The sequence below is a fragment of the Chionomys nivalis genome, chromosome 11, assembly GCF_950005125.1.
Source record: "Chionomys nivalis chromosome 11, mChiNiv1.1, whole genome shotgun sequence".
NCBI lineage: Eukaryota > Metazoa > Chordata > Mammalia > Rodentia > Cricetidae > Chionomys > Chionomys nivalis.
In genome coordinates, this window is record NC_080096.1 from 9,191,982 (window position 1) to 9,210,888 (window position 18,907).

Consider the following 18,907-nt stretch of genomic DNA (forward strand, 5'->3'; position numbering starts at 1 on the left):
ATCCAATTCCAACCACAGTGCAGGGGAATCCATTCCGACTGAGAAGCAGTCAACAGGAAACAAAGGTGGTACCCCATGACCTCTAATAAAGTACAGGAAAGTCCCAGGTCCCAATCTTCTGAGCCTCCATTCACCTAACTGACTCTTCCTGAAACGATTGGGAGCATCTGTGAAATGGGCATCATTAGTTACTGGCTTTGGTTTCCAGTTATCACTGTACTGATGTTTCAGGGAAGGAAGCAAGAGGGCTGCAAGCTTGTACCCTGTGCTCCAGAGCTGGACAGGGTGGGAAAGAAACACTCAATAGAGGCAGTAAAGCTTCAGTATCATTGGCCTGCTCTGCAACAGTATAGCGTTGAGAAAGACAGGACTATGGGATGGAGATGACATGCTACAGTCAGGAAACTCACTGGTTCAATGTGATGGTTGGTTACTTCTAGAGCTTTAGAACATCCGACCTGATGTCTCCAGAAACTAATGGAAGACGACAACAACAAAAAGCATGAAATCTCAAATTAGGAGTAAAATGATGGTACACAATTCTAATTTGAGCACTGAGACAAGGGAAGCAGAGTGTTCCCTGCAAGATCGAGAACATCCTAGTCTTTATGATGGGACCATGAATCAATAGCAGATAAAAAAACTTCTTGTTATTTTTGTTTGATTACAGGATGTCAGCCCTGGCAGTTCTGGAACTTGCTTTGTAGACCAGGCTGGCCATGAATTCAGAGAGATTGCCTCTTTCTCCCAAGTGCTGGGATTAAAGTTATACAGAACTTTGCATGATTGAAATTGACTTAAGATCAGCACAAACTGGGTGTTGGTGGCCCATGCCCTTAATTCCAGCACTCAAAGAGAATTCCTGAGTTCAAGACTGCCTGATCTACAGAGACATTTCCAGGACAGCCAGGGTTACAGAGAGACCCTGTCTTGTGTTGAAAAAAAAAAGAAGAAGAAGAAAAAAAGAAAGAAAAAGAAGATGAGATCAGCACAATCAAAGTCTAATAATTCTGAATGACTCACACCTACAAAATCTAGCCCTCAAATTTCTTGAGTTCAACGTCAAACTGAACAGAATCTACTGACTCAAATAAAGACTTACATAAACAAAACTCCCTGGCTGTTTGTTATCCAGCCAGCAAAATCTCTTCCAGGCCAAGGCAGAGGTAAGTAGGAAATCCTAATCTCAAAATACATAAATAAATAGATAAATAAATAAATAAATAAATAAGAAAAACAATCTGCAAACTGAAAGAGATGTGATACATGGAGGTGAACCCACCTCTAGACTCTGCTGCCTGCAGGAGATAGGGTGTCTTGATGGAGCTAAGGGACTTACCTGATCTGAACACTGATAACAGATCTTCAGTTCCCAGCAGGGGTAGGCAGTGACTCCAAAAACTCCAGGATCCAAGCCTCAGGGCTTCTCTGGCAGCTCTGACCCTTATACACCTTTCCACAGAACACTCCCCTTTGTATCCTGAAACTGAGAAGCTTCTGTAAAGCAAAGGACACTGTCACTAAGACAAAAAGGCAACCCACTCACTGGGAGAAGATCTTCACCAACCCTGCAACAGACAAAGGTCTGATCTTCAAAATATATAAAGAACTCAAGAAACTAGACTTTAAATGCTAATTAACCCAATTAAAAAATGGGACACTGAACTGAACAGAGAATTCTCAACAGAAGATATTCAAATGGCCAAAAGACACTTAAGGTCATGCTCAACCTCCTTAGCGATGAGGGAAATGCAAATTAAAACAACTTTGAGATATCATCTTACACCTGTCAGAATGGCTAAAATCAAAAACACCAATGATAGCCTTTGCTGGAGAGGTTGTGGAGTAAGGGGCACACTCATCCATTGCTGGTGGGAATGCAAACTTGTGCAACCACTTTGGAAATTAGTGTGGCGATTTCTCAGGAAATTCAGGATCAACCTACCCCAAGATCCAGTAATACCACTCTTGGAAATATACCCAAGAGATGCCCTATCATATGACAAAAGCATTTGTTCAACTATATTTGTAGCAGCATTATTTGTAATAGCCAGAACCTGGAAACAACCTAGATGCCCTTCAATGGAAGAATGGATGAAGAGAGTGTGGAATATATACATATTAGAGTACTACTCAGCGGTAAAAAACAATGACATCGTGAATTTTGTATGTAAATGGATGGAAATAGAAAACACTCTCCTGAGTGAGGTATCACAGACCAAAAAGATGAACATGGGATATACTCACTCATAATTGGTTTCTAGCCATAAATAAAGGACATTGAGCATATAATTTGTGATTCTAGAGAAGCTAAATAAGAAGGTGAACCCAAAGAAAAACATATAGTCATCCACCTGGATATGGGAAGTAGACAAGATTGCCGGGCAAAAACTGGGAACTTGGAGGTGAGGTGGCATGGGGCTAAGGGGAAATGGGGTGAGAAATGTGAGAAGGGGAGGATGGGAGGAGCTTGGGGGAATGGGATGGTTGGGATAAAGGAAGGGTGGATACAGGAGCAGAGAAATATATATCCTAATTAAGGGAGCCATCTTAGGGTTGGCAAGAGACTTGACTCTAGAGGGGCTCGCAGGTGTCCAGGGAGATGTCCCCAGCTAGTACCTTGGGCAACTGAGGAGAGGGAACCTGAAATGACCCTATCCTATACTGATGAATATCTTACATATCACCTTAGAACCTTCATCTGGCGATGGATCGAGATAGAGCCAGAGACACAAATTGGAGCACCGGACTGAACTCTTAAGGTCCAAATGAGGAGCAGAAGGAGGGAGAACATGAGCAAGGAAGTCAGGACCACGAGGGGTGCACCCATCCACTGAGACAGTGGAACTGATCTATTGGGAGCTCACCAAGGCCAGCTGGACTGGGACTGAATAAGCATGGGTTGAAACCGGACTCTCTGAACATGGCGGACAATGAAGGCTGATGAGAAGCCAAGGACAATGGCTCTAGGTTTCAATCCTAATCCATGAACTGGCTTTGTGGGAGCCTAGCCTGTTTGGATGCTCACCTTCCTGGACATAGATAGAAGTGAGAGAACCTTGGACTTCCCGCAGGGCAGGGAATCTGGGCTGCTCTTCAGTCTCGAGAGGGAGGGGGAATGGAGTAGTGGGAGTGGGAGAGGAGTGGGGAGAGGGGGAGAAGAGTGGGGGGGAAGGGCCATGTGTGGGAGGAGGGGGAGGGAAATGGGAAACGGGGAGGAGGCGGAAATTTTATTCAACAACTAAAAATAAAATAATAAACAAAACAAAACAAAAAAAAAGATTTAGTGAAAAAGGAGAATGTTAACTTGACGATGTTGTCGAGTCAGATTCTTGGTATCAGGTTTTTGGATAAACTCTGTTCTCAGAAGCCTGATATATCTAGTCCTGATGAAAGCAATGGCCAGTCAAGGAGTAAGTACTGCCTCAAGTTAAATCGCCCCTTGGGAGCCGCTGACACTCAGGATGATGATGTCAAAGAAATCGGGGATCAGGATGACAGTCCCTCCGATGACACAGTAGAAAGCACTTCCCTGAGTCAGGTGGACTGCAAGTCTTTTATTACTATTCTCCGGATTCAGGAAGCCATTTTTTAAATTTATATTTTATGTATGAGTGCACTGCATGCACACCTGCAGGCCAGAAGAGGGCGCCAGATCTCATTACAGATGGTTATGCTCCACCATGTGGGTGCTGGGAATTGAACTCATATCCTTTGGAAGAGCAGCCAGTGCTCTTAACTGCTAAGCCACCTCTCCAGCCCCACCCCAAGGAAGTAATTTTTAAAATACTGGGGAGTAAGGAAGTTTGAAAAGTGAACTGCTATAACCAGGAACAAGAATCCATGGAGACTCCTGAGTCCAAAGATTTGGGGGTCTCAGACCCCACAAGCCTTAACATGATGGGATAGGTGAAGTAAAAGATGAACAGACTCCAGGCTGGACAACAGCTGCCAGTGACATGAAGTTTGAGTATTTACTCTATGGTCACCATCGGGAGCAGATTGCCTGCCAAGCGTGTGGGAAGACGGTTTCCAATGAAGGCAGATTGAGGATGCATGAAAGGCTCCACACAGTAGACAGACCATTTGTTTGTGAAGTATATACAAAAGGTTTCACCACCCAAGCCCACCTGAAAGAACATCTGAAAATTCACACAGGGTATAAGCCCTACAGCTGTGAGATGTGCGGGAAGTCATTTATCCGCGCCCCAGACCTAAAGAAGCATGAGCGGGTTCACAGCAATGAAAGGCCATTTGCAGGATCTATGTGTGACACACCCATCAAACACAAGTCTCACCTCAAAAACCATGAAAGGAGACACTGAGGGGAGAAGCCTTTCCAATGTGGCTCCTGCACCGAGGCGTTTGCCAAGGCCTCAGATCCGAAGAGGCACGAGAACAATATGCACAGTGAAAGGAAGTAGGTCATCCCCAGTGCCGTCCAGAGGGAGACAGAACAGTTGCAGGCAGCAACAATGGCTGCCCCGGGGCAGAGCAGCAGCTGGAGATCATTGCCTGCAGCTAGAGATGGTGGGTCAGGAACATGTGGCCTGGTAGGTCAATGCTGAAGACCATTGCCTGCAGCTAGAGATGGTGGGTCAGGAACACATGGCCTGGTAGGTCGATACCCAGGTTGCACTGATCACAGTCAGTGAAAACCTTTGACTACTTTTGTGGTAACTTAAAAAGTGTTGTGCTGGCTGGACCTAAGACAGTGCTCATTCCAGTTAGGTAATTTTCAGATTCCTCAAGGCAGTTACATATCTATGTTCTGACCAAACAGTTTTTTATTTTGTTTTTTTGTGATGTCTAGTGTTCATGTTCCTGGTAAGCTCCCCTGCCCCTCTTTATGGTTTTAATTTGAAAACTCCTTTGTCTGCTTTAAAGTGAGCGGCTTCTGTTCCATTCTTAATTCCTCTGTGCTTGCCCAGCTGGTGAGCGCAGGGCAGAGCAATTGAATAAATTGATCTCCTAACCATCCCAATATATGTGACTTCCGGTCAAAACAGCAGTTTTATTAACTGGATACAAGAACTTCATATCGGTGCAGAAAATGCTGGCACATGCCAACCCAGGACACTGTATAAATACAAAACCAAGTTTGGAAATATGGAATGGAATTAGTTTTATATTTGGTTTGTTGATTTTTAAATCTCTCTATATATATCATTGTTTTTACTGTTTCTGTGGACAGTAAAATGGTTGCTTTGCTGAAAGTGTTTCTTCACCCATTGTGATGGCCCCTGTCCCAACCCCAAATCTGTAGGTAATGTGGTACCTCAGGGTGAGTCCACCAGAGTGAGTCCACCAGGGTGACTGAGTCCACCAAGATCAACATGCTGGTGGTGCTGGGGCATCCTCTTCTGTTCAGTATGGCCGCTCTACCTGTGGGTGTCCAGGGTGGTCACTCTACCTAGGCCAAAGTAGGTCTGAGACAGTTAAGGGAGCAGAGCAAGGTACAGGAGTGCTGACCTATCTCCAGTAACACCAAATTACCAATGGGGTAACAAGAACTGTGACACTGACTGTACCACGAGGAAAAACCATCTGAGCTTTGGCACCTAGAAGATTATTTAACAAAATTTCAGATAGCCCCAACCACACTTATTAGAGGAAAAGATGAATAGAAAAGGTAAGGTCACACGCTATACCACAAAAAGCAACGCAACACCAGTAAAATCTAAACACCCCACAACAGCAAGACCTAAAAACCAAATATAGACGAAGCAGAAGAAAATGACCTAAAAAATAACTTAAAGAGAATGTTTCAATTAAAATTGGAAATTCCCTTAAAGAAATTGAGGAAAACATAAACAAAAAATTGGAAGATATCAGCCAATCACTTAAAGAAAACCAATAAAAAGAAATCAAACAAAAGAAACTATTCAGGACTTGAAAACTGAAATAGAAACAATAAAGAAAACATAAGCCAAAGGAATTATAGAAACAGAAATCATGAGAAAAAGATCAGAAACCACAAACACAAGCATGAACAGCAGACTACAAGAGATGGAAGAGAGAATCTCAAGTGCTGAAGATACAATAGAGGAAACAGACTCAGCAGTTAAAGAAAATATTAAATCTAACAAAAGCTTAACCCAAAATATCAAAGAGATATGGGACACCATTAAAAGGCCAAATCTTAGAATAATAGGTATAGAAGAAGAAGAAGTTCAACTCAAAGGCACATAAAATTTATTTAACAAAATCATAGAAGAAAACTTTCCCTACCTAAAGAAAAATATGTCTATGAAGATACAAGAAGCTTACAGAACACCAAATAGACTGGATTCAAAAAAAAGTTCTCTTGCCAAGTAATAATCAAAACATTAAATATACAGAGTAAAGAATGAATATTAAGAGCTGCAAGTAACATATAAAGGTAGACCTACAAGAATTAAACCCGACTTCTCAGTGGAGACAATGAAAGCCAGAAGGTCATGGTCAAGCATTATGCAGACATTAAGAGACCACGGATGCCAGCCCAGACTACTATACCCAGCAAAACAGTCAATCACCATAGAAAGACAAAACAAGATGTTCCATGACAAGTCTAGATTTCACCAATACCTAGCCACAAACCTAGCCCTACACAAAATACTAGAAGGAAAACTCCAACACAAGGAAGGTGGCTATACCAACTAAAACACAGACAATTGATGATCTCATTACAGCAAACCACGAAGAAGAAAAATATGCAAAAACTAACATAACCAACAATGAAAACTAAATTAACAAGAAATAGCAACCACTGGTCATGAATATCCCTTAATGTAAATGGACTCATCTCACCTATAAAAAGGAACAAGCTAACAGACTGGATAAAAAACAAACAAACAAACAGAATCCATCCCTCTTCTGCATGCAAGAAATCTCATACATATCAACCTCAAAGACAGATACTGCCTCAGAGTAAAAGGTTGGGAAAAACTATACCAATCAAATGGACCTAAGAAACAAGCAGGTGTAGCTATCCTAATATCTAATAAAATAGACTTCAAGCTAAAATCAGTCAAAAGAAACAAAGAAGGTCATTTCATATTAGTCACAGGAAAAATCCATCAAGAGGAAATTTCAATACTGAACATCTATGCCCCAAATACAAGGGCACTTTCATATGTCAAAGAAACACTTTGAAAGCTTAAAACATACATTAAACCACACACTAATAGTGGGAGACTTCAACACTCCCCTCTCACCACTAGAAAGGTCAACCAGACAAAAAATGAACAGAGAAATAAGACAACTAACAGATATTATGACTCAAATGGACTTAACAGACATCTATAGAATATTCCATCCAAACAGAAAATGTACCTTCTTCTCAGCACCCCATGGAACCTTCTCAAAAATTGACCACATACTCAGTAACAAAACAAACCTCAACAAATACAAAAAAAAATGGAATAACCCAATGTACCTTATCAGATCACGATGCTTTAAACCTAGAAGTCAACAGCAATACTAATTCCAGAAAACCCACAAACACATGGAAATTAAACAATGCTCACTTGAATCATCAATGGGTCAAGGAAGAAATAAAGGGGGAAATTAAAGACTTCCTAAAATTCAATGAAAATGATCACACAACATACCAAAATTTATGAGACACAATGAAAACAGTGTTAAGAGACAAGTTCATAGCACTAAACGCCTACATAAAGAAGCTGGAAAAAAATCACACACTAGTGAATTAACAGAACATTTGAAAACTTTAGAACAAAAAGAAGCAAACTCACCTAAGAGAACTAGACAGCAGGAAATAATCAAATTGAGAGCTGAAATCAACAAAATAGAAACAAAGAAAAGAATACAAAGAATCAATGAGGCAAAGAGCTGGTTCTTTGAGAAAATCAACAAAATAGAACCTTTATTCAAATTAACCAAAAGGCAGAGAGAGCATATCCAAATTAACAAAATCAGAAATAAAAAGGGGGACATAACAGCAGACACAGAGGAAATATAGAAGATCATCAGGTCATATTTCAAAAACCTGTACTGTACAAACTTAAAGGAAAACTTAAAGAAAATGAACAACTTTCTGTATTAAATATCACTTACCAAAATTAAATCAAGACCAGATAGGCAAATTAAAAAGACCTATAACTACTGAAGAAATAGAAACCGTCATCAAAAGTCTCCCCCCACAAAAAAAAAGCCCAGGACCAGATGGTTTCAGCTCAGAATTCTCTAAGACTTTCAAAGAAGAACTAATACCAACACTCCTCAAAGTATCGCACACAATAGAAACAGAAGGAACATTACCAAACTCTTTTTATGAGGCTACAATTACCCTGATACCCAAACCACTGAAAGACAATACTGAGAGAATTATAGACCAATCCCACTCATGAACATTGAGGCAAAAATATTAAATAAAATACTAGAAAATCGAATCCAAGAACACATCAGAACCACCATCCACCATGACCAAGTCTGCTTCATCCCACAGATGAAAGGGTGGTTCAACATATAAAAATCTGTCAACGTAATCCATCATATAAACAAGCTGAAAAATAAAAGCCACATGATCATCTCATTACATGCCAAAAAAGCATTTGACAAAATACAACAACCCTTCATGATAAAGGTCTTGGAGAGAGCAGGGATACAAGCAACATATCTAAACATAATTAAGGCAGTATACAGCAAGACAACAGCCAAGATCAAACTAAATGGAGAAAAACTCCCAGAGAGTTCACTGAAATCAGGAACAAAACAAGGTTGTCCACTCTCTCCAAATCTAGTTAATATAGTTCTTAAGGTCCGAGCTAGAGCAATAAGACACCAAAGGGAGATCAAACTCTCACTGTTTGCTGATAATATGATAGTATACATAAGTGATCCCAAAAATTCTACCAAGGAACTTCTGCAGCTCATAAACACTTTCCACAATGTAGCAGGATACAAGATTAACTCAAAAAAAAAAAAATCAGTAGCCCTCCTGTACACAGATGATAAAAGGATTGGGGAAGAAATCAGAGAAACAACACCCTTATTAATAGCCACAAATAGCATAAAATATCTCAGAGTAACTCTAACCAATTAAGTGGAAGACTTGTATGACACGAACTTTAAATATTTAAAGAAAGGAATTGAAGAAGACAACACAAAGTGGAGAGACCTCCCATGTTCTTGGGTAGGCAGAATTAACATAGTAAAAACAGCAATCTTACCAAAAAGCAATCTACTGATTTAATGCAATGCCCATCAAAATCTCAGCAAATTTCTTCAAAGACCTCAAAAGAATGGAACTCAACTTCATTTGAAAAAGCAAAAAACCCAGGATAGCCAAAACAATCCTGTACAATAAAAGAACTTCTGGAGGCATCACAATCCCTGACTTCAAACTCTACTACAGAGCTACAGTACTGAAAACAGCCTGGTATTGGCAAAAGAACAGAAAGGAGGACCAATGGAACCAAATAGAAGATCTGGATATCAATCCACACATCTTCGAACACCTGATATTTGATAAAGAAGCAAAAAATATCAAATGGAAAAAAAGCATATTTAACAAGTGGTGCTGGCATAACTGGATATCAACATGTAGAAGAATGAAAATAGACCCATACCTATCACCATGAACAAAACTCAAGTACAAAGGGATCAAAGACCTCAACATAAAGCCAGCCTCACTGAACCTCAGAAGAGAAAGTGGGAAGTACACTTGAGTGCGTTGGAACAGGAGACCACTTCCTAAATATAACTGCATTAGCACAGACACTGAGAGGAACAGTTAATAAATGGGACCTCCTGAAACTGAAAAGCTTCTGTAAAGCAAAGGACACAATCAATAAGACAAAACAACAGCCTACAGAATGAAAGCTAATGGAACCCATTTGTGATTGTCCTTGACTGGCCATGACTACAGTTGTACAAGGAAGATGGGCAGGTTGGGAGTAAGACATTTCCGTTGCCTTCCTTTGTGACTCTTGAGTGATGACTGGGACTTTCTCATGAAAAAGGCTGGCTCAGCACTCAGGCTAATAGGTACTCCCTTCCTAGAATGGTTCCAAGAAACACTGTCTGGAACCAGAAGGTTGATGAACTTAATGTAGGCACTGCTAAGCATCTTTAGCTGCTGACTGTCAGAGAATTAGCAGCTGTGTGAAAAGCTGAAGTGGTTGAAGTCCAGTCCACTGATGGAAGCAGAATTGAAGCATCTGTCTGAGTGTCTGAGCACCAGTCAAATCAAGCACCTGTTTCACACCCACATCCTCATGGAGGGATTCAGTCCCAACCTTCCCAGAGCTCTCCCAGATAATGTGCTGGGCAGTCTGCAGACCCTGGTCATAGAGAGCTGTAGCACCACCGAGTCCTAGTTCCAAGCCACTCTGCCTGCCCTGGACATTCGCTTCCGGCTTATAGCCCACAGAAACTAGTTAGCTGTGTGCTTTATGGAATAGCAGCCAGACTGAGAAAGCTCGGATGAGGATGGTACCACATGCCCCAGTAGAGACTTAGTGATGGTTGTCACTATTTTCTAGACCCTGAGTGATTTCTCCAGGGCTATTCTAAGTTGAGACAGGTATTGGGCGACCTAAAGCCATGAGGTTGGTTTTTCAAGTAATTTCACTGAGACTATATTCTTGGAATATTTCACTCTGGGACACAGTGGCCTTTGTAAAGGAGCTCTGTTAGGTAATGTTGGTTGGGGCATTCACATAAACATTTGCAGGGTAGGTAAAAGAAATGTTTTGAATTCTTATTTTAAACAAGTTTTATGATATTTGATAAAGGAGTCATTTAAAGTGTCTTGCAGAGTGAAAACTGCCTTTTATTGTGACTCCCTCGGTATTAGGTCATCAAGACGACTCTGCCAGTAAAGCCACTTAATCTGCATACATGGAGACTTAGGTTCAAGTCCCAGGAACTATGTTAAGTTACAAGCTGAGAACCAAATCCACAAATTTGTATACCGCAATGAGTGCCTACCCCCATCACACACACTAATAAATAAAAATTTTTAAATAAAGAATTTTCTGGGTCATACGGGGACTAATTTTCCCAGTCTCATCTGCTGAACAGAGTCACATGGGACATCCCGATGGGGATGAGTGACCAGATCTGAGCTAGATGGAAACCTGCATCCTAACTTCCATGGAGGGGAACATCTCATCTGAGTGCACATGTGATCTAACCTGGGTTTGTAGGGAGCTATGAGTTCAGACACTAGTTAAACCTGCTTTGAAAATCACATTTACTCAGGGTGTGGTAAATTGTCACATAAGCGTACCTGAATTAACACACTATTTTGACTATTTAGATTAGTAGTAATTTATCAGATACAAAAGAAGTCTGTTAACTTCAGAAAACGACCAAAGTAATGATTCTCCCATGTATAGCTCGTTGAATCACTGTGTATATTGGGCATCTTTATAGACAGAGCATCATGTAGAATTCCCTACTGTGACAAAGATGGTGTTCTCCATAGATCCGCCACTCACATTCTCTAACACCTTCTGAGCGCAGGTACACCTAGGGGAGAATTACATACAGCAAGAAGAGGGTACGAGCTGCATCTTAAGTGAGTGTCTAATGACGACCCTCTGTCCTTGATTTTGGAAGTAATCCACTGTCCATGGCAACACAGGGAGACACTGTCTTAAAAAAGGCAAATAAAAAAATAGAATGGGAACCCCAAGCTGTGTGAACATCCAGGACAAACTTGCTTCTGGAGCTCCAGCCAACCATAGAATGATTCATTCTCATCCACATCTTTGGTTTGAGCATTAAATACACCAAAAATAATTGAAAATGGTGTTGGCCTCTATCTGAAATGTAAACAGATAAACAGATTTGAAGACCTTCCCCATGAGTAGTGGATTTAAAATTATAACTACACTAAAAGCATGTCCTCGGTGTTGTAAGGAAAAACCACTTAAAGCTTATTTTGATCCCAGCACGTCTGCATCCACGTATAGCAAAACTCACCAGGTTCTTAAGAAACTTCACTCTGGGTTTTCTTTTTTTTTTTTTTTTTAAATATTTATTTATTATGTATACAATATTCTATCTGTGTGTATGACTGCAGGCCAGAAGAGGGCACCAGAACCCTCTACAGATGGTTGTGAGCCACCATGTGGTTGCTGGGAATTGAACTCAGGACCTCTGGAAGATCAGACAATGCTCTTAACCTCTGAGCCATCTCTCCAGCCCCACTCTGGGTTTTCTAGATGAAATGTAGGCAATGATTTTTATCTCCAATGAGGGGACACCTCTGCATGATTACGATTCTTGGCATTCCTTTGGTTTTTGAGACCCGGGTTCTCAATGTAACAGTTCTGGTACTCTGTAAACCAGGCTGGCCCTGAACTCAGACCTTCCTGCTTCTGCCAAGGCCTGTGCCACAACTGACCGTCTAAATTCCTGACATTACTAATACTCTGCATCCCCAACAATCACTTAATTATGAAACAAGCCAGACAGTACTCCTCCAGGCTCCCACTGCACCTTAGGAGTCACCAGAACAACATTTAGAATTGTATAATTGTCTCTCTGATGTCAAATCATTTCGAAATGCGCAGCTGTCTCTTATTTTACCAGTCTCCTGTCCCCTCATCCCATTGTTCTCCATGTCAGCCACAGTCCCTGTGATCTGAACCATGAACCATTTGCACACTATTGCTGGTCCAATATATTGAACATTGTGAGCCATGTGCTCTCGATCCTCTAGATGAGATACCTGTGCATAAGGTTCTATGACATGTACTGTTTTAACACTGACCTTACTAGGGTGCTGGGGAAAGAAATGGGTATTGAAATACTGGGAAAAAGTGGGCTGTGTGCTGATGGAGACACAATAGCAACCCCACAAACTCAGCACATTTATTATATGCGATCAAGAATCCACACAGTGAACATACACTCCCTACACTAGGGCTTCCATTCCCAGTACCAGAAGCAACCTTCTCCTACTCATGGAAAAAAGTAATGTCTGGCCTCCAGGTCATAGGATCAGGGTTGAAAACAGACACAGTGGGTTCTTGTAGCAAAGAAAACATTCGTTGGCTGCCTTTTGGCCCTGAGTATATCCAGCACCTCAGGACAAAGTTGCTTGAATCTATCTCTAAGGTCTGTCATGAAGCCATGGCATTCCAGAGGGGCAGGATACATCTCATGGGTCAGCTTGCTCAACTTGGCTGTATGATGTAGAAGGTTCTTCAAGGCAAGCAGAGAGATATAATTATGATAAAAATTGACCCTGGTAAGCTGGGAGCATTGGCTCAGGGCAGGCCCAATGGCATTGAAATGGCGGTCCCTCATGCCACACTCTTCCAGTTCCAGGATTTGCAGGGTACTTGTGATTCTCTCAAAGAGAACCACAAGGGGCTTAAGGCATAAACGAGATAGCTCTACACTGCTCAGTTTCAGATGTCTGAGCTCACAGAGATACAGGCTCTGGCTCAGGTAACCCAAGTCTGACTGTGAGAACAAGCAGCCGGTGATGGTCAGGGTCTCCAAGGGGGTCTTCAGTCTCCTAGGGAAAGATCAAGGGATTAGTTATGTCAAATGGTACTGAAGAGGATTGGTAGGATTGAAAGCAAGGTAGATGAGGCTTTCCCCAAATTTAGTCTGTCCATGATAGATTCAGCATCAGACCAGCAGTGTCCCTAAGGGTCCCCTGACATGTTATCTTTCCCACCACAGCCAGGTCCCATTCCTCCAACTTCAAACCTAATATCATATATTTAGCATGCAGTCAACCATTTTGGACTCTTAACAACCTTTTACACATGAGCAATTGCAGGTATGCTGGTGCCTGTTCACAGATGTCTGAGTACAGAGCTCATTTGCTGGGTTATTCCACATCTCCACCACTGCTATATTCACAGTGGTCAGGCCATCAAGAACATACTAACCTATAAAGAAAAGGATTTGTTTCCTATATTTTGAAGAACCCTCTCCATCCTTCCTTACCTGGGCCACTCTTCAAGGTAGCCTTCTAAGAAGTAGCAATAACTTATGTAGAGATTCTGGAGACAGGGGAGTTTGGTGAACTGAGAAAGCAACAGGCTTATCAATTCCTGCTCTACAGAAGCAGCCAACCTGAAGGGCTTCTGAATTCTTTCTAGCACAAGCGTGTGGAGATTTCTCATCTGCCCCAGGTAAGGAAAAAGGTGTGGCATGAATTCAAGCTGCCACAAACTCAGTTGCAGCTCCCGGATACAGTCTGCATCTACCATTTTGAAGATCCTTTCGGCAGTGAAGACGGGTGAATTCAAACTCTTCAGCTTTCGGCAGCATAAATGAACAGAATCGTTTTGCTGCTGGGCCCACTGCAACAAGTATGTGTGCCATTCACTGAAACTGGCCTTCTTGACCTTAATATCGGTTACTACCACAAATCGCTTCTTCACCCCAGATTTAGGACAGATCTTCACTGACCGCATTACAGCCCTAAAGCTCTGGAAGTCGGGGCACACATTCGTCAAATCAAGCACTCTGAGTTTCCGTGTCCTCTTTGTAAAACTGGAAAAAAAATCCCAGAAGATAAGACAAGATACGTTGTACAGTCTACTTCTGATCCATATCTCATATCTGCTTTCCCTTCCAAGTTTTTGCTTTATCCCTTTTCCTAGGATCAAGCCCAGGGTCTCAGACTCAGTGAAAATGGGTCTTTGCCAGTGAGGCATCTATAGCACAGTTTCACTTCCCTTCATTTTATTCCCATCAACCCTTGCCTCATTCCACCTGTGTATGTGGGCCTGACAGAGAGAGGCCTACTCCTCAGTGGCTATTTCTACTCTTGTGCCCTCCACATTTGCCATTGTATGCCCAGATGGAACTGGCCCTCTCCCCAGTTCCTTCTATGCACCTGAAGAGCCTTCCTCTTTGTACCTGGGTCCTGCTTGCTTACCTGGGATGAACCTTCTCTGTAATCAATGCATCTAGTCCATCAAGCAGAGCTTTCAAAGTCTCCAGGTCCTTTATCAGGGCTCCGGCAGGAAGGCATGGGAAAGGCCAGACAGGCACCAAGGCCCTCATGATGTTTGTACGTTTGTCAGTTATGGCATCCTCAAACATTGTTGGGAACAGCCCCACAGGAATGTCCTCCAGATTAGAAATGAGTAAGGCCTCCTCCATCCACAGCTTCTGTACTGCCAGCTGTAGGAGTGTGGGTGGGGCCTGGTCACCCATCCTGACTGGTTTTCAGGGATAATGATCCTGAGGAAGCATGGAAGCAAAGACACCATTTAGAAAACTTAGGAAGTCTTTCTTCTTTTCATGTGAGGACCTCTCTGGGCAAGATCACTGCTATGGTCATTACTGAAAACATTCAAGGGCCTGCCTTGAAGATTTTCACTCAGGATTCAAAAAGAGAAACCACAATAGCATAGGAACTAAAGTCTGATGACTGTAGGAAAAGAATCTTCTCTCACAAGATCTTTCTATTCTTGTGATCTTTATTTTTTTCTTCCTAATCATTTATAATTTCTTTCCTCTAATTCTGTCTCATTTCTAATTCCAATTCTCTATTGCAATACTCAGTTCCAATTCATTCTTGTTCTAATTTCTCTACATTCTTTCTTCTTCTCCATCTTATTTCATCTCAATCTGTGTCTTCTGCTGTTAGAAATTCCCAAGCATGCATTCACTAGCAACTTGTTAGTAATAAAAAAATACTACAAGGAAAATTCTCAGGGACACAGGCATTCTTTGAAGATATGTAGCAAAACTTATCACCTCATTTGTAGTTAACCATAGCTTTTAACTGTGATGAGGTCCTGGCTGTCTTTTAAAGGGAGAAAACTAAACCATTGAGAGATCTAAGGAAAAGACAAAGGATATGTGCATTATTTTACAATTCTTAGGTGTGATTAATAATATCTGGACATGGTTAGTCATTTAGGTGCTACTGGTCTCTTTAAAGACTACAAACAGAACAAGGACAGACACTTGCAATACTCTCTAACTCATCATAAAACCTCTGACGGAAGCCAGGTGATGGTGGCACACACCTTAATCCCAACACTCAAGAGCTACAGGCAGGCAGATCTCTGTGAGTTTAAGGCCAACCTGGTCTACAAAAGCTAGTTAATGGCAGGCTCCTATAACCAGAGAAACTGTGTCTTGAAAAACCAAAAAGGAAGGAAGGAAGGAAAGAAAAAAAGGAAGAAAGCAAGAAAAGAAGAAAAATAAATCCTTTGAAGGTCTGAGATCCTACAAAGCCATAGACCTGCAATTTCATAAGTAAAATCTGTGAACTTCCTTTGTGATCTTTCCAGAAGGATACATGTCTGACCAACTTGTTCTGTAAGGCTAATGATAGAAAACAGACTTCCAAGTTTTTCACCATAATGTAGAGGATATATTATGTAGACGTAAGTCACAAAACAATCCCACACCAGTTTGGAATTATGATTAATAAAAGGGTTACTTATTTAAGGGGAAAACTTACAGATCACTGTCCTAGACAACAGCCCTCTATGCAGCCAGGAACAGAGTCTAGTAGCCAGAAGTGGAGCCGGAAGCAAGAGAGACCACACCCAAGTGGGCTGGTATCTTAAAGGCTATTGGCTGAAGGAGCAGAAGGAGCTCCCGCAGCACCTTCCCCTTTTGTTAAGTAAAAGAGTTCCAAATCCAATACAAAACAATATACACTAGGAACAGATATCAAGTGTAAGATTAGAATTACAATCAGCATAAACAATATTAAGCAAGGAACATATGCTAAATGTTTTAATAAACATTCTATCCTAAGGAGTCTAAGTCTTGTATTGGAAATGGCTTGGCTAGATAAGAGGGCAGTAATTATGACTATCTAATCTTCAACCCCATCAAAGGCCTGAGAAAGGAGATAATATTACTTGAGCAGGTAGGAAGTACAATCAAGTAGCTTCCAAAGTGAGCAATATATGACAGAGACAATTAGCTACCTGAGCAATCACCCAAAGTCTCATTTTGCAATATTGAAGCAACCAACTTTAGCTATGGCCTAGCATAATTGACAGACCATTTTCAGAGGCAGGGAATTTTTCAAAACTGTCTTATCCTGAGAAGGAAGATGTGATCTACCCTGCCGAAAATGCTACTGAGCCATGTGGCTAACATAGGTAAGAATATTGGGTTAACATAAGTTATAAGAGTTAATAAGAAGCCTGAGCTAATGGGCCAATCAGTTTATAACTAATGTAGACTCTGCATAATTTTTTTGGGGGACTTAATGACTGTGGGAACCAGGCAGAACAAGGACTGGGCAGGACAGAAAACCTCAGTCAACAATAGTAGATAGAAGTCAATCTTTTAATTACCTAGAAATGTATGTGTAGTCATAAGTTTGAGATGTAATCATGAGATTACATGTACAAATTACATGAAAATGCATGCTAATGGGGAGATATCAGAGCTGCTATTACAAAGTGATATTACAGATGAAAGCAATTCAGAGTTTTAGAGTCAGTGTTGCAGCTGGCTTTGCCAGGCAGGATTCTACCATCTAAGAGTCATTTCTCAGATGGGTTGATATCCGAATCATCAATTGTCATAACTGTTATTTTGTCATGGCCACAATAGCTCATGATAAATGCTCCTGAAAGGTGTGGCGGCGTAAATGAATGCAGACAGATTATAAAGATATATACAGCTTTAATAAGGAAATAGACTTACAGGACCACAGGTTTCCGCGGAGAACAGGAAAAGCGGAGCAAAAGGGCTGCTGGGATCACGCCCGGCAGATTTATCAGCAAACATTAGCCCAAGGCGAACACGCCCCCAATGGGTGGGGCTATATCCCTACATCTCCCCCTTTTGTCTAAATAAGATGAATGCAGACAGATTATATAGATATATACAGCTTTTTTTTTTTTTTTTTTTTTTTTGGTTTTTTGAGACAGGGTTTCTCTGTGGCTTTGAGTCTGTCCTGGAACTAACTCTTGTAGACCAGGCTGGTTTCGAACTCACAGAGATCCGCCTGCCTCTGCCTCCCGAGTGCTGGGATTAAAGGCCTGCGCCATCATATACAGCTTTAATAAGGAAATAGACTTACAGGACCAAGGTTCCCGCGGAGAACAGGAAAAGCGGAGCAAAACGGCTGCTGGGATCACACTCGGCAGATTTATCAGCAAACATTAGCCCAAGGCGAACACGCCCCCAATGGGTGGGGCTATATCCCTACAGAAAGGTGATGGTGGAGGCCTCAGTCTTCACATTTTCATCACTGTCTGTTGGTTTTAAAGTCATCCTTCTTGAGGGAGAACATGAGCAAGGAAGTCAGGACCGCGAGGGGTGCGTCCACCCACTGAGACGGTGGGACTGATCTAATGGGAGATCACCAAGGCCAGTTGGACTGGAACTGATGGAGCATGTGTTCAAACCGGACTCTCTGAATGTGGCTGACGGTTGAGGCTGACTGAGAAGCCAAGGACAATGGTGCTGGGTTGTGATTCTACTGCAGGGATGGGCTTTGTGGGAGCCTAGGCTGTTTGGATGCTCATCTTCCTGGACCTGGGGGGAATGGGGAGGACCTTGGACTTCCCATAGGGTAGGGAACCCTGACTGCTCCTTGAACTGGAGAGGGAAGGGGAGGGGGAATAGAGGAAGGGGAGGGAAGTGGGAGAAGGGAAGGAGGTGGAAATTTTCAATAAAAAAAATAAAATAAAGTCATTCTTCTCTCTGGGGTGTGAAGCCGGTCAAAAGCATGCTCTTAGCTTCCTGGGCCTGGATGTAGGGGGGAAGGCCTTGGACTTCCCACAGAGCAGGGTTCCCTGCCCTCTCTTAAGGAGGGTGGGGGAGGGAGGAGGGTGAGTGGGGGAGCAGGATGGGAATGGGAGGAGGGAAGAAAGTGTGGATTTTTGAATGGAAAAAAGAAAAAAAAGTATGCTCTTTCCCAAATACCCTATCCAATTCCAACCACAGTGCAGGTGAATCTATTTACACTGAGAAGCAGTCTACAGAAAGCAAG

At 41.9% G+C, this 18,907-nt stretch overlaps 1 protein-coding gene and 1 pseudogene across 1 annotated transcript; one reads left to right on the forward strand and one right to left on the reverse strand.

The window, feature by feature from the left end:
* The first annotated feature begins 1,320 nt into the window (after positions 1-1,320).
* On the forward strand, positions 1,321-4,525 carry LOC130883573 (zinc finger and BTB domain-containing protein 14-like; annotated as a pseudogene).
* An 8,435-nt stretch (positions 4,526-12,960) lies between these two features.
* LOC130883574 (oogenesin-1-like) lies at positions 12,961-15,144 on the reverse strand. Its single transcript, XM_057784145.1, has 3 exons — positions 14,864-15,144; positions 13,924-14,475; positions 12,961-13,483 (listed from the first exon to the last, which is right to left on the reverse strand). The coding sequence occupies exons 1-3, from the start codon at positions 15,142-15,144 to the stop codon at positions 12,961-12,963; spliced, it is 1,356 nt and encodes a 451-aa protein (XP_057640128.1).
* Positions 15,145-18,907: the final 3,763 nt, after the last annotated feature.